The sequence below is a fragment of the Rhinatrema bivittatum genome, chromosome 14 (genome assembly GCF_901001135.1).
Source record: "Rhinatrema bivittatum chromosome 14, aRhiBiv1.1, whole genome shotgun sequence".
NCBI classification, from domain to species: Eukaryota; Metazoa; Chordata; class Amphibia; order Gymnophiona; family Rhinatrematidae; genus Rhinatrema; species Rhinatrema bivittatum.
Window position 1 is genome coordinate 2,233,124 of NC_042628.1, and position 11,640 is coordinate 2,244,763.

General features: G+C 48.0%; 1 protein-coding gene across 1 annotated transcript; it reads left to right on the forward strand.

Moving 5' to 3' along the window:
- Positions 1 to 8,009: 8,009 nt before the first annotated feature.
- Positions 8,010 to 11,631, forward strand: BRICD5 (BRICHOS domain containing 5). Its single transcript, XM_029577197.1, has 6 exons — positions 8,010 to 8,100; positions 8,530 to 8,552; positions 9,062 to 9,265; positions 9,350 to 9,457; positions 10,130 to 10,283; positions 10,949 to 11,631. Exons 1-6 carry the CDS (start codon positions 8,010 to 8,012, stop codon positions 11,041 to 11,043), a joined length of 675 nt encoding a protein of 224 aa, XP_029433057.1. The 3' UTR covers positions 11,044 to 11,631.
- The last annotated feature ends 9 nt before the right edge of the window (positions 11,632 to 11,640 follow it).

An 11,640-nucleotide genomic window follows, 5' to 3' on the forward strand; every position in this document is an offset into this window, starting at 1 on the left:
CATTTAATTGGTAAGAAATGTAAATCAATTAGAATTGGCACTTTTCTGACAGAGAATTGACTTCCTTCCCTCCCTGTCAACAGCCTATTTGGCTTTCTAGTGTTGTGCGGGTGAAAAAGTCATAGTTTCTGGGTGTAGTGTCACAGCTTGACGAGTTCACATTCAGCAGGGAGCCCCAAAATCTGATCTGCAACCACACCACATCACTGTTCAAAAGTGAATAGTAATATAACGATAGAAGCCTAGTAATGGCAGCAGCTTAGGCCTATTTGGGCCACCCAGTGTCCACAGTTGCCCCTGCCTCTACTAGTCTAAGGCTACCTTCCAGCTGTTCCTGTACAAGTTTGACTGCCTAGCTTGCTCCAGTTGTGGCTGTGACCGTCACCTCTCCTTCCCTCCCTCCACTGCACTAAGTAAAAATAGATCCCATGAGTTTTTCTGCATTTAATACCACACAAGTCTTTCAAACCTTCTACAACCAAAGGCTCTGAAAAGTGGGGGAAAATGAACTGAGCTGATCCTCAATGCATTTGTGGAGAACAGATGCAGATCCGCCTCCTTCCCTGATGCTCTCTCTCGAGGAGTGGGTCTTGGGAACAGGAACACTCTTAATAAAAAGATGTGTACACGGCTTCAGCAGGCTGATGTAAAATCACTTAGAAATGTGACTATGCAAGCCTAAGAGCAGTATTAATCCTATATTATGGCAGCAGCGTTTGTTTTAAACTTGTTTTCTCGCTTCTCTGAGACTAAGTAAAAAGCCTGGCGCTGTGTTATTTTCACAGCATGCTGCCTGGCAGACTGAGCAATAACTACAGATGCAATAGGCGGTTTGGTTTTATATTTTAAGAACAAAGCTGGAAAATGCTCATGTATTGCAGCGTCCCACATCTCCCTTGTGGCATGCAGGAAAGATAAAATATCTGCATCGCTGTCAGTCTTCCTGAAGTAACTGGTCCTCTCTCATGACAGTCTGTGACGAGCGCTGGGGCCGATGCAATATCATGCGCAGAAAAATGTGCGACCTCACGGGCTGGTTTCTTTCAACACACGCGCATCCACCACTCCTGGGTGCGTGATGCTACCTTTTAATGAGCTGCTGCGTTGAAACCATTGCATGCCCAGGGGAGCTTCAGCTGTGCGCAGGTTAGGAAGACGGGTGCTGAAAACAAGAGCGAGCGATCTGCTCTTTGGTAAATTTCTTTGTTTTCTGCATGCGGTTGTTTCATTTGTATTACTTGATGCACGCGTGGGGCTGGGTATTTGGGTTATGGGTGTGTGTCTTCTCAGGCTTCTCCTCTCCTCACCTGTTGTCACCCATCTGCTCCTGGCAGTCCCCTAGAGCGCCTCAGTAGGAGGAATCACAGCAAAGCAATATTTTTTGTTTTTTAGTGAGACCTTGACACGCGGCAAGACATAACACCAGTTCTAGGACTGGCATCAAATTTGCCAGGTTAAAAAGTGCGCATAGCAATTTTTTGCATTGGGGTAAAAGAAAACTGGTTCTTACCTGCTGATTTTTGTTCCTGTAGTACCACCGATCAGTCCAGATTGCTGGGTTTTGCCTCCCTGCCAGCAGATGGAGACAAAGTTGCGCAGGCACTGCCTCTTAACCCAGTGTGCCACCTGCAGATCCTCAGTATTACTCAGTACCCAGCCATAAAATATTTAACAAAACTACTTATTAAATCAACTCTAATATGCCCCAGAACGAGCAGAACCCATAATTGAGAATTATAACCAAGTTTGGAACCTGTCTTGTAAGGACTCCGGATTGACCTGTGGTACAGTGAACTGTAATAAACCCACTAACTTCATACTCAGTCACAGCATCTTATTATTATACTTCACAACAGCATCATATTTGATCATTTCTGCTACTCATCTATATTTTTATAATACTATACATATTTATTAATTGATACAGTTGGCTAAAATGTTAATATTCTTCCTTCAGTTTCCTCCCCCTTTCAGATCCTAGTTATTTTTCCTTGTTTTTTGTAACTTTCTCACATCCTAAATATTGTTATTATATCTGTTAAGTTTCATTCTATATGTGACGTTGAATTGGGAAATGTTTTACTATGTTACTCTCTGCCTTTACTCACATTGTTAATTGTAAACCGGGTTGATGTGATTCCTATCATGAAACTCGGTATAATAAAAATAATAAATAAATAAATAAAAATAAATACTACAGGAACAAAACTTAGCACATAAAAACCAATTTTCCTCTCCCTATACATACCCAGATCAGTCCAGACTGCTGGGATGTACCAAAAGCTTCCCTAACTGGGGTGGGACTGCGAGCGTCCTGCCTGAAGGACACTTTCACCGAAACTGCTGATGGCTGAGGCCTAGAAGTCCAATCGGTAGTGTCTGGCAAACCTATATAAAGACTTCCAAGGAGGCGCCCTCCAAATTTCTTGTGGTACCAGTAGCTGAGATTCTGTCCATGAGGCCACCTGGGGCTGGGCAGAATGAGCCCTTAACCTCTCCGGGCCAGGATGCCCGTGACAGATGTAAGCGGACCAATAGCCTCTTTCAACCAACGTGCAATCGCGGCTATTGATGCCTTCTGCCCCTTTTTCGTACCATGCTATAGCACAAAATGGTGAGCGGATAATCTGAAACAGTCCGTGATCTCTAGATACCGCAACAAAGCCCTTCTGACATCCAGACATCTCAATTCTTTTGCATGAGGTGCACCAACCTCCAAATGTGGAAAGGCCGGGATGGAACCATCCTCAGAGAGATTCTGGAATCCAAAATCCATAAAAAGGGTTCCTTACATGACAGGGCTTGATGTTCAGACACCCTTCTGGCTGAACAAATTGCCACCACGTAAACTACTTTCAAAGTCAGATCCTTTTTGGTGGCCCTCCTGCGAACCTCAATTGGTGCTTCACACATACCCTTAAGGCTCCAAGAAGGAAACACCTTATGAACAGGGGGATGCAGCAAATGCTTCGCCCCATTGGAGGAAATGACCCCATCTGGATGTGTAGATAGAGTTGTTCCATGAGCCTTGCCCCACAAGCATCCTAAGGCTGACAACTGCACCCTCAAGGAACTAAAGGCCAAACCTTTTGTCAGGCCTCTCTGTAAAAAAAAAAAAAAAGCCAGAATCTATGCCACCGACGCTCGCAGAGGATCAACTCCCTGTTCTGTGCACCAAGACTCGAAGACTCTCCGAACCCGGACATACGTCAAGGAAGTAGAGGTCTTGGAAGCTTGCAACAGAGTAGAAAACATCCTCTGGATATCCTTTTTCCCATAATTGTCTCCTTTCAAGAGCCAAGCCGCCAGACAAAAGTGATCTGCTTGATCTGAAAATAAAGGACCCTGTTGCAGAAGATTTGGTAGATGGTTCAGCCTCAGGGGCCCGTCCACTGCTAGATTGATCAGATCTGCAAGCCAAGGCCTTCGTGGCCACTCCGGAGCCAGAACAATCCCTTTTCCTGGATGGACCTTTATTCTCCTTACAACCTTGCCCACCAGAGGCCATGTAGGAAACACGTAGATCAGAACTTCATACGGCCAAGGAAGCACCAGGGCATAGACCCCCTTCTGCTCCGTGCTCTCTCCTGCGACTGAAGAAACGCGGTGCCTTGGCATTCCTTCAGGTTGCTATCAGATCCATGTGGGGCATGCCCTACCTGCGGGAAATGAGGATCATCGCTTCCTGCGATAGCTCCCATTCTCCAGGATCCAATTGGCGGCTGAGATAATCCGCCTGCACATTGTCAGACTCCGCAATGTGCGAGGCCGCTATTGAGGCCAGATGCAGCTCCGCCCAGGACATTAGCACTTCTGCCTTCTAAGCAACCGCTCGACTCTTGGTACCCTCCCTGGCAGTTGATGTAGGCAACTGTTGTTGCATTGTCTGACAGGACTTTGATGGCACAGTTGCGCAAAAGGAGCAGAAACTCCTGCAGGGTCAACTGTACCGCTTTTGTTTATAGGCGATTGATGGACCAGGTTGCTTCCTCCGCTGACCAATGGCCCTGCACCGACTGGGACTAACACACAGCTCCCCAACCAGCGAGACTGGCGTCGGTGGTCACCACCATCCACTGAGGTACCTCTATATCCATCCCGCAGCACAAATGGTCCCGGCCAAGCCACCACGAAAGACGACCCAGCGAATTCTGTAAGTGGTAGTGGGAGATGAAACTGCTCTTGGAACCCCATCCGGAGCTCTGCTCTGGCACAAACGCCTTTGTCCCCGAAATAGAGAGCGCACAGGGAGAAAACCTTTGGACCCTCTTGACTTGTCTTCCGGTAGCTTGTGGACCTTGTTATCTCTCAGATGCTTTATCATCTCCTCCAAGTCTTCTCAGAACAGAAATTTGCCCTTAAAAGGCAACGCTCCCAGCTGAGCTTTAGACGAGACGTCAGCTGACCAGTTCCTCAACTAAAGCAGTCTCCTAGCCGAGACTGCTGACATCATCATTCGAGAAGATATGCAAATGAGGTTATATAAAGCATCCGCATCATAAGCGACCGCCGCCTCCAAGTCTCCTAGGTTGTCATATTCCTGTCACCTTGTAACTGCTGCACTCAACATAAGCTAGCCCGGAGCATAAAACTGCTGCAGGCAGCTGCCCGGATGCCCAGCACCAACACCTCGAAAATCTTCTTTAGATGCACCTGAAGCTTCTTGTCCTGCAGTTCCTTCAGAACCACTGTGCCAGCTACCTGAATGATGGTCCTAATTGTAACCCCCAAGACTGAGGCATCCACCTTCGGCACCTTCAAGAGCTCCAGAGTGTCTTCCAGCAAAGGATAAAGCCTATCCATTGCCCTGCTAACTTTAAAGCCAGTCTCTGGAGTAACCCACTCCCTGACTGACCTGGGAAAAGCGGAAATCTTGGCTGGACCTCTCAAGCTGCTCATAATCAGATCTGCTTCCTCCAGTTCAGTCTGCTCCTGTGGAACGGTTATTCCTAATTCTGCCAGGAATTAGGGGCCCACGTTCCTCCCTCTGAAACAGGTGGACTACTCAGGATCGTTACCTTCCATAGTTGGGACCTTTCCTGTGTTCCCTTCTGGATCCTGCGGCAACAGAGAAGGATCAGCATCAGGAGAAGCATCCCCAGATGGTAAACCCCGATCACACTCCTCCTCGGAATCCTAGTGGCCCCAAAGCTTCCGAAAATCTGTATTTCTTTCTGGTAAGGAGTTCTGTCCTCCTCAGCTTAGGAATGGGCCACGCCATGGCCTGGCAGGCCAAAAAGGGGAGGGACCCTCCCACTCCTCCTCCAGAAAATCCTGTTCCTCCAACGCCTTGCTCCCACGGGTCCCCCTCTGTGGAGAAAGCAGCCGGAGAAAGCACAGATAGGAAATCCCTTCCCCTTGATGCAATTTGGTGCCTTCGTGGTAAAGGAGTCCAAAATGGCTGCCGTTCCCGCGCTCAGCAGCCCCTGGCCGCCACAGTCCCCCCTCCAACATGCCCTCCCCAAAAGGGAGGTACCGGTGACAGCGGCACGCAGCACTCTCTCCACACGTGGCATAGCCCAGCTCGGCTCTGACCGCGCATCTCATGCCGGCACAGGTAAACCCACTGGGAGCTGCAAGTGGGGATCACCGTCAGCCAGAGCCCTTCTGCCCCGAACAGGAAACACCACAAGCAGAGAAAAAAAACCTCGCTCCCTGCCTTCCTTCACCCCCTTTTTTTTTTTTTTTTTTAATAACTTTATGAAACAGCAAGCTTCTCTGAAGGGTGGCAGCAGCTTCTTTCCAGAGTCCTGAAGGTGAGGGAACTGGGCCACCAGCTTTCACCCCCCCGGTGTGGATCAGTGAGCATTCAAGGGTTCCTAAGCCCTGCCCATCCTCTAAAACCTGGAGGGATGATCCCACCAGGACCTGCCAACCTCCTGGGAGACAAGTCCTCCAATATTATCCTTGTTTTTCTTTCCTTAGGTACAGAACTGCAGGTTTTGCACCTCCTCCATCTGCTGGAGACAGAGAAATACTGAGGAGCTGCAGGTGGCACATTGGGTTAAGAGGCAGTGTCTGCAAAATTGTCTCTGTCTCCATCTGCTGGAAGGGAGGCAAAACCCAGGAGTCTGGACTGATCTGGGTACGTACAGGGAATAGCAAATAGCCTCAGCTAAGTGTGATGAGCGCTATTAGCTGTAGGCTAATCCCCTTATTGCACGGGTGTTAGTCCAGGCATCCAACTGCAGGTTAATCTGTGCACTAGGCTGAGTGCAGTTTATTGCATCGACCCCTGGGTGTCCGTGCGGGGGACTCAGCCTTGCCAGCTGTGATTGCGGGCATCTCTGCATAAATATGTGGGGCACCTGCCTCTGTCCAACTGCTGCATTAATGTGTTTTTTGAAGTGATACTGTATAATGGTAGTCCTGCTGCATCTGTTCATAACTGGTCTGTGTCAGCAGCTACTAAACCTGTATAATACTGCAGCTTTACATAATTACAGCCCTGGAAATAAAATGTGTTCATTAAAGGGGTTTGTGTCCTAGGCTGTGTTGTTAAAATGCATAACTTATGACCTGTATTATGAAATGAAGAGCATGTGGGACAGGGTCATGGCACATTGTCAGATGGGTTTGGCTTTTCTGCTGCAGGATAACTTTGATGCTGGATGAGGGACACGACAGCCACTGTCTTTTAGGACATGAATTTGTGCTCTCCCAGGGGCTGACTACATTGTTCTGAATTTTCAGGCTTTTTATCCATCCGGGGTCCGATCCCTTTTGCTCCTGCCTGATTTTTGTCTGGAAGCTGCAGGTTGCCTCCCACAGTGAGAGAGATCAAGGCACATCTGCCTGGCCCTAGGGGAGCATGAAAAAGGTGAGCCTCCTGCTTGCAGAAAGGCTTTTCTTTTTATACAGATTTTGGTTGGGACTAGTGATGAAGGTCTACTCCCCCGTCCTCCTGCTGTTTCTTTGGGAAGGTGGGGGTGCAAGAAATGTATCTGTAACCCCAGCTTCCTCACTGCCTTGGAGATCGGCTGAAACGAGCAACGAGCCAACCTGCACTCGGAGGCTTACAAGGTCAGCCTGGTGCACCTTCTGCCTGTCCTACAGCAAGCAGAGATGAAAACAGAGTGGCAGAAACATTTTGTACTGAACCAACTGCTACAGCTACAACTTTGATTATTCTATTAAGAGCTGTTCAGGCCCCAGCAGTTAAGTTAGAGAAAAGCAGCTCCAGCAGTGATCCAGGCTTTGATTAGTTCCTCAAAGCAGTAAATGAACAGTTCAATATTTCAAATGTATTCATAAGAAATCTGCAGAACATACCATACCAGAAAGACAATGGCCCAAAATGAAACTGTGATCAAGTCCCAGTATGGGGCCTGTTCCAAAAATGTTGATGCTCTTCGTATGGGATCCCAATGTGGAGAGTGGCTCCCTAAAAAGGTGTCACATTTGATCTTTCCCATTGGGATCCATATGAAGAGCTTAGGGTCCCTCACCTTTTAGATTGTGCACAAGAAGCTCCGATTTATTTTTATTTACATGTAGATTGGTAGAGATGAGATGGGATGCTACGTTTGACAGTATCTTCATCTCTGCTGAGGCTTTTTCAAATAGGTCTAACCAAGACTCTTTAAGGAGGCTGTTAATTCTCCTGAAGAAAGGGATAAACCGACAGTTTTGTCACATTCAGCTATATCTTGGAGATGGGGATTTAAGAAGCAGGGACTGGAATAGCAGGGTGAGCTGCAGGGCACTTGCATAGTTTTGTCAGAAGCCTGAATGTTCCCTGCCTGCTCCACCTGTAGTTATTCTTGGTCTCTCACCGATATCTCAGCAATGATTCTTTTGTTTTAAGATTCACTTCCCTGCTGTGATAGCTGCACTTGCTGAGTTCTAAAAATCTGATATTGATCTGAAATACTGACAGATGGCGGGCAGCACAAAGCCCACGACTGTTCTGTCTGGCCTCCTTTGGAGAAAGTTTCTCTCCACAGCACCTTGTTCCCGTCTGCTTCTCGGGTTTCGGTGCACCACGTGGGCATTCCAGGGCTGCAGGGATGGTTGTGCCCCCTGGCACTGCCGAGTCCAGGCAGCAGAAAGAGCCGCAGCATGGCGGGAAAGAGCTGTGGAGGAAACGCCACCTGCACGGTAAGGGCACACAAACCCCTCTCTCTCCAGGTCAGCATCTCTTTCAGAAGCCTGGCTTGCTGGTTCTGATGCTTAAGTTCAGAGAACATTCGCAGGGCTTGCTCAAGCTTTTCCACTTGATCCCATCTTGTGTCCTGGCTCAGAGGATAAGCTCTGCTCTGTGCATATGAAACACCCATGCATTTCTAGAAGGGAGGACTGCATACTGCGAAATAGTACTAAAGGCCATTTCCCTATCTAGTTCTACCACTGTTCTCTGATGGTCCTAGTGATTGATAATTAGAAAGTTGTCTCTCTTATTTCCTCTCCAAACGTCACAGGAGCAAACGATGAGTGAAGAATGGCACTGCCCCCACAGGCTGCGCTGGAGCTTTCTGGCTCTCAGCCTTTGTCTCACCATTGCTGCTGGTGTTGTCGCTGGACTTTTAGGGTTCAAGGAGAATAAAGCAAAGGTAGGTAGGCAGGTTGGATCCATTTTTTCATCCCAACTGTAAAACCTGGTGCTTGGGCTTGTCCTCTTTACTGGCAGAAACCTCTGCACCAATGATAATTACAGAATTTGCTATTGGTTTTCCAAGCATTTAATTCTCAGTTTTTGTTTGCAAGATCTTTCTTATAAAATGGAAACATGATCTGCCTCAAACTGGCTAGGCTATGAAATACCTGTTTTAGCGTCTGTAGCACACATTTGTGGGAGCCATCTTGGACTAGTGGGCCAAGAAAAAAGATGTAACATCTGCTTCCAAGCGCAGACAGGGCTAAACCCCTGGAATGGGTCATGGCTCAGCATATTCTCTTTACTTTCTAGAGGTGGCAGTCGAGTGCATGTGATGACCTTGATTCCCTTCCTCTATTTATCCCTCACTTGGGGACCTTGAGCAGGTCACTTCCTCTCCCTGTGCTCAGGGCTGTAGGAACCAAGTGAATTATGGTGTACGGTGCTCTGATGTATAGAAAGTAGGATTCCATAAAACAGTCTCACTCTATAGTCAGTCAATCTCCTTATGTTCAGCCTGTTTTGCAGATTGTTCAAATTACTTTTAAGAACCAGCAGGGCTCCCAAACGAGTCAGTCTACGGTTGCCGACAGGTCCAGGAATACTGTGACCTACCACATCACCTCCCCGTCTAACCGAAGCTCTGTGGTCCTATTTGACAGCAAACACGTGAGTATGGCTCCAGAGGAGCAAAAGCAGTTTCTCCCCTGCCTAGCCCTTACTACAGGGGGCTGTTTATTGTGTCTTATGCAGGGGTTTGTAAGTTATAAGCCTGCGGAAGAGAGCGCCTGCTTTTTGAAGAAGATGGAGCCCCAGGATCTAGAACATGCTCAGCTCATCTTGAATGTGTCAGGATACAGGGTAAGAAGAGGAGTGCGAGGCAAGTATGGTAGGAGGGTAGACCACCCTTTACATCAGCAATGGGCAAGGCCAATGGAGCCCTTGCCTTCCCATCTCTTCAAATTCAGGAGCCGCAGGGGTATCGCATCGCTCCAAAAACTCCAGGGGCATTACAGCCTTCAGCACAAGCTCGTTAATTGGAACAGGATTTTTAAGAATATGATGAAATGGCACTAGAATTTAGAGACAATAATGCACCACTGTGCAGAAGTTTCTCACTGCGTGATAAAGAAACAGGAGAAGCACAGTATGCAGGTTCCTGCCCTCTGAAACGAATGCCTTTCACAATAATTCATTTCCCATTTGTTACTTCATTTATTCATATAGGAGATGCCCAATAAGATGGTCTCACCCTGAAGGCCAATGCTTCAGTGGGTTATTGCTGCCTCTCTCGGAGAATTCTTGTGTTATACCCCCACCTTCATGGTTTTTTCATTGTCAAACACACACCATGGGTGTGAAATAAGAGCATTGCAATGTTCAATCGAGAGATTTTCAACCGTAGCAAGATCCCAGCTGCTGGAGCCTGCCAAAGCTCAGCTCTTAGCATTGCTCACGCTAGGTGAAGACGAAAAGAGCTCCTGGAGCAGGAAAATGATCTGACAGCAGACTGCTCATTGGTTTCTTTTTCAGGAGGAGCAGGCACTACTTCAGAATAATAAGACTAAATATTTGCGTGAGTTTTTGGGCATCCTGGGAAGAAGGCGTGTAAATCCGGAGGGGGTGGGTCATGCCGTGCAGAGCCTGTGCGATCAGATCCCCATCTACTGGGCGAAGAGAGTCACTGGTAAGGCACATCGAAGGCAGCAGGAAAGCCTCTTCCTTTGTTGTCCTTATTTCTCTGGTGTTGTCAGCACCGTTCTTCCCAGCTGTGGCTCCAGCTGTCAGTGTTCAGTCACAGACGGTCCTGACTGCGCCGTCCTGGAAGCCCTCAGCATGCCAGGGTGACACCTGTCTGTCTTACTACCTAAGTAGTGCAGCTGAATCCAGTTATTATTGCTTCCTTATGAAACCTCATTAAGAAGCAACAAAGAAACGATAGTACAGGAACGTCAAAGGCCACACAGAGCCCTTGCTGGGCTGTGGGACTAACATGAGTTTAAGACCTGTACACGGACAGATCTGGGATTAACTGCACTTTCTCACACAACATTCACTTTTTCTGAAAAGGCAGCACAGAGAGATACAACTTTACAGCAAAATAGTTTCCACTTGCTTCTCTTCTGTCTTGTTTGCTTTTAATTTATGTGCTACGTTCTCCTAGGAGCAAGTTTCTTTGGAAGAGCAGATAGAAATATAAGCGCGGCTCACTGCATCCACACCAGCAGAACTGAGCTGATCTGGGGGCGGGGAGAGGGGGGACAGTCCAGCTCCAACCCCCGCTGCTGAAGGGGCTGCTCCTGCCCTGTCCTCGGAAGGATAAGACTCTTCCTTGTCTTTTCTCTGTGGCAGGTCCTGGGAAGCACAGACTGATTTACCTCTGCATCGATATCTGCTTTCCCAGCAACATCTGCATGTCTGTCTGCTTTTACTATCTGCCTGAATAGCAGCCTTCCTAGAACAAGCCGTCCGTCCGTCCGTCCGTCCAGCAGAGGGACTGCACCTTTGACACTTTCTTTGTACTTAATGTACAGACTTATATTATTCCCTTTTAATTGTAATGTGATGCCACCCGTGGGAACAAACAACTCCACCCTCTGACTAGAGCACAGCATGGAAAGCCAGGCCCAGCAGAAGCTCTGAACCCTGGGGCCAGTGGCACAAGGACTTCACGAGCCAGGGCAAAGAGCAGCACTGCTAACAGTACTGGCCTGCCTGCGAGAGGGCATGAGGAAGACACCTGGGGAAAGAATGGAGGCTGTGCAGGATGGGGCACTGAGGAGAGCCAGATAGAAAGGCGTAAGGTAAGACTGTGAATGGGCTAGGGCAGTGCTGCCTCCTGATTTTGCTTGAACAGAAAAATGCCAACATTTTAGTGCTAAGGTAATTGTCAAAGCATTTTCCTCTGTAGCTGCAGTCTGACTGCAGGGGGCACTAACGCTTGCAGCAGGGAGAATGTTCCTGTAGGCCATCAGCAGCCACCCTGTGCACCAGTGACTGGAAATGGGAAACCTCTGTTCCATTTAGTGTGCTCAGACTACGAA